The following is a 3,846-nucleotide window of genomic DNA, read 5'->3' on the forward strand; positions in this document are numbered from 1 at the left end:
GGGCACCCAGAGCCAGGGTGCATGCCCACTCCTCTCTAGGGAGGAGGAGGAAGTTGGACTGGTAGGCACATGCAAGTGATTATACAGGCCCAGCCTGGAGATGGCCTCCCTGAGTCAGAGGCATGAACTTTCACCTCCTTTCCAGCAAGACCTCTAGCTAGTTGCTGAAAGGCCACAGCAAGTGACACACAGAGGCACAGGAGGCAACCAGACCCAGACAGATTGGATCTGGAAGGCCATAAGGAATGACCCTGCTGCCCACCAGGATGGGTGGGAAGGGTGTTACCACAACCAGCCTTGACTAACACACCAGGAGAAGGACAGGGCTAGCCTAAATGGTAGTCCCTCCCTAATGCACCCTAAGCCTCAGGCAGCTAGCAGCAGTCTGCAGTTTATAAAGCCCAGCCCAAATTAGATGCTGAGGAACCCCTTTGAGGTCACAGGCAAGCGATGCAAAAGGGAACACAAGGACAGCTCCAGCAGTCAACTTAAATGCTTTTATTGACAATGTTTCTGAACAATAATAAGCAAACAATGCTTAAGTTTCATCCAAATTCACTTTCCACATGTCAAAAAAGACTTCAAGGTAGAAAAAAATAAAATAAAAATATAAATATCTGAGAATCCATCTTAATAAATAAATTAAAAACACAATAAAAACGTTTTCATGGAAAACTTATGTCAGAACATTCAGACCACCTCAACAATGCATGATCAGTAAAGTTACAATGAACATCAATGTAGAACTACAGTACATAGATATAGCTATCTACCTACTAGAAAATAAAAGTCTCTTTCCCCCCACATAAAATGGGTCATTGCTAAGTCATCAGAACACGATATTGCCAGGAACACAGTAGTTATTGTTAATCAGCTGCACTAGATACAAGTTGGAGATACCCAGCACCAGGTTAAATTCCAATCATTTAAAACCAAGAGATTAATTAGTTAATGCTAGTGATACTAAGGGGGGGAGGGAGTCACCTACCCAGCCATGTGGGACATGCTACAGACTACCAGCTCTCATGGATGGGCCACTGGGGACAAGACAAACTCCATGCGATTTGCTACATCTCTGAAAGAGGTACAAGACCTCGGTGCATGACGCTCTGCCAGGCCCCGGGGCACCAGGCCAGACAGGGGGTGGCAGTGGCAGGGTCCTCCCCAGGCCTGGGGAGCCCCAAGGGGCACAGCTGCGAGTCCGTGGGGGTACATGGGCAGCAGACAGGGCCCAGCAGGTCAGTCAGTGCTGGAGGCCCTCACAAGGCCAGGAGGGTGGGGGAGCTGAGGGAGTCAGATGAGGGCTCATTGCTGCTGCTGCCCTTCCGGTGCGCGGCAGCACAGCTGGGGAAGGCTTCTGCCTCGGGGTAGGTGAAGACGAAGGTAGAGGTGTAGGTGCTGGGGCACGGGGTGCAGGTCACCACAGGGGTGCAGAGGGGCTCCAGCTCACCGCTGGTCCCGGCCGTCAGCGACTCCCAGTCCGACGGGTAGAAGGAAGAGGCTCCAGGCAGGTCCATGTCAGGCACGGAGCGGGAGGCCTCCCGCGGCCCCGTGGAGAAGAGCAGCTCATCGAAGGGCTCAGCCTTGAGCTCCAGCCCGCTGCTGCCAGTTTCCTTGGGCGGCACGGCCGACGGCGCTTCAGGCATCAGCGGCAGGGCAAAAGCAGCCTCCTCCGTCATGGGAGGGCTGGGGGTGCCCAGGTCCAGCGCGGTGCCAGTCCCCAGCTCCTCGGGGAAGCACAACTCCTCGGGCATCTTGCAGGCGGGCCGATGGGCCGCCAGGATAAACTCCAGCTTCTCCTTCTCCTTCAGCAGGTTAGCGATCTCCGCCTGCAGCGCAGACTTCTCCTCCTCCAGCTGGTCGGTCTCCTGCAGAGAGTGCAGGCTGTCAGCCAGGGCCGGCATCACTCCCGACTGGAGTCCCCCTCGCCTTCCTACCCCCGCCCTCGGGTACACCCCTCTTGCCCCGCCGCCTTCCGAGCAGCACTTACCGCCTGCAGCGTGTCGGTGAGCTCCCGCCGCCGGTTGCGGCACTTGGCCGCTGCCATCTTGTTCCTTTCCCGGCGGATCCTTCTCTTCTCCTCCTCCTCCGGGGACAGCTGCGGGCAGAGAGAAGCCGCTCAGTCCCGCTGCCGGCCTGGTGCCCCCCGGCCGGGGCGGCGCATCGGCCGCGCCCGCCATCCCCACCCCCCAATAACTTCAGTCCCCACTAACCTGTTCGACTTTGCCCCGGCGGCCGATGCTCTGCCCGCGGCCACCCGGAGCCTTCAGCACTGCAGGGCGGGAGTAGGTGGCGGAGGCGGGCGCCGAGACGCCGTAGGGGTGCCCGCGGCTCTGGGAGGGGGCCACCGAGGAGATGAGAGTGGGCTGCACCAGCCACTGCAGGTCGGGGCTGGTGGAGATGGCCGTCACTGTGGGCACGAAGCTGGCGCTGGAGGCGGCCAGGTCGGTGCAGAAGTCCTGTAGGTCAGAGGAAGGAGGGGGTGCTGTCAGCGGGGCGCTCGGGCCGCTTCCCCGCCGTCCCCGGGGCCGCGGCGCCGCGCTGCCAGCGCCGGCTCCACACGAGAGCGGCCTGTTATAAATATCTCTGACGTCCGCGCTGACGCAGACCCTGCTCCGGAGTCTCCTCAATGAACTCGCGTTTTATCAATGAAGCTGCTTTACACACCCGCCGCAGAGCGCGGCCCGGGCCACGGCATCCCCCGCCCGCCCCGCCTGGGCACCGAGGCCGCTCCCCGCGCCCAGTCCCCCCGGTCTGACCTCCTCCGTGGACACCGCCAGCCCCATGCCACCTAGTCCCGTCCCGTCCCATCCTGTGCCCTCCCCTCCCAAGTGCTCCTGCCCCGCGGCGAAGGCGCAGGCGGCACCCTCGGAGCCTCACCTGCGGGTTGACAGGCGACCCCATGCTCGAGAAGGAGTCCGCTGGGGAGTGGTAATAGGTCAAGCTGTCCCCCGCCGGGGAAGCGCTGCTGCAGCGGGAGGACGCTGCCTCGTACTCTCCGGCGAATCCCTGGTACATCATGTCGGCTCGGTGCGCACAAGCCGGTATTGAGAGGTGATGGGACGGTAGCGAAGCGTCCTTTGGGGATGAAGCGAGGAGGAGTCAGCTGCGTGCGTCCCTGTGCCCGGTCCGCGCCGCGCGTCTCTCCGCTTCACCGCCGGGGCTGCCTGGGCTGCCGGAGTACCGCGCCGCGCCTCCTTTAATACCCTCCCGCCGACGTCACCGGGGACGCGCCACCCGCAGCTGCGGGGGGGACCCCCCACCCCTTGCCCACCCCACGCCCGCCCCGCGCCTCCCCGAGGCCGCACCGCGCGCCGCCTGTCACCACCCCATGAGGGAGGGACTCCCGGCGGGGACGGGGGGCGGCTGTGGGGTCGGAGGGGCTCCAGGGCAGCGCGGGGGCGTGGCATGGCGGGGCTTCCCCCCCCGCGCGGAGTGGTAGGGCCGGGCTCGGGAACCCACTGACGCAGATATCCTTATATGGGATACATCCTGTGCGAGGGGGCGTGACTGACGGGAAGCGCTCCAGGCTGCAGCCAAGTGCGGCTGGCGGGCGGCTCGCGGGACGGGGCGGAATGGGACAGTTCGGGACGCGGCGGCCCATCCCCCCTCTCGCCTGGCGAGATCATGCGAGGGCTCCGGGCCGCCGACACTGCCCCTGGGGGTGCCGTCCCCACGCAGGTGATCCCTTCCCCTCGGCAGGACCCGACACAGCCAGAAAGGGATGCACTTTGCGCTGCAAGTCAAGCCCCACCGCCTGCAGTGAGAAGGGTCTGCCCGTGGCTTGGCCCGACCTACCCCTTTTACCTGCAGCGAGGAGCGTGTTATGCTCATGTGTCACTGTTG

General features: G+C 62.6%; 1 protein-coding gene across 1 annotated transcript; it reads right to left on the bottom strand.

Moving 5' to 3' along the window:
- Positions 1-483: 483 nt before the first annotated feature.
- FOS (Fos proto-oncogene, AP-1 transcription factor subunit) lies at positions 484-3,192 on the bottom strand. The gene is made up of 4 exons (XM_071557809.1): positions 2,881-3,192; positions 2,214-2,459; positions 1,991-2,098; positions 484-1,868 (listed from the first exon to the last, which is right to left on the bottom strand). The coding sequence occupies exons 1-4, from the start codon at positions 3,019-3,021 to the stop codon at positions 1,260-1,262; spliced, it is 1,104 nt and encodes a 367-aa protein (XP_071413910.1). The 5' UTR covers positions 3,022-3,192; the 3' UTR covers positions 484-1,259.
- Positions 3,193-3,846: the final 654 nt, after the last annotated feature.

This window comes from Pithys albifrons, chromosome 6 (genome assembly GCF_047495875.1).
Source record: "Pithys albifrons albifrons isolate INPA30051 chromosome 6, PitAlb_v1, whole genome shotgun sequence".
NCBI classification, from domain to species: domain Eukaryota; kingdom Metazoa; phylum Chordata; class Aves; order Passeriformes; family Thamnophilidae; genus Pithys; species Pithys albifrons.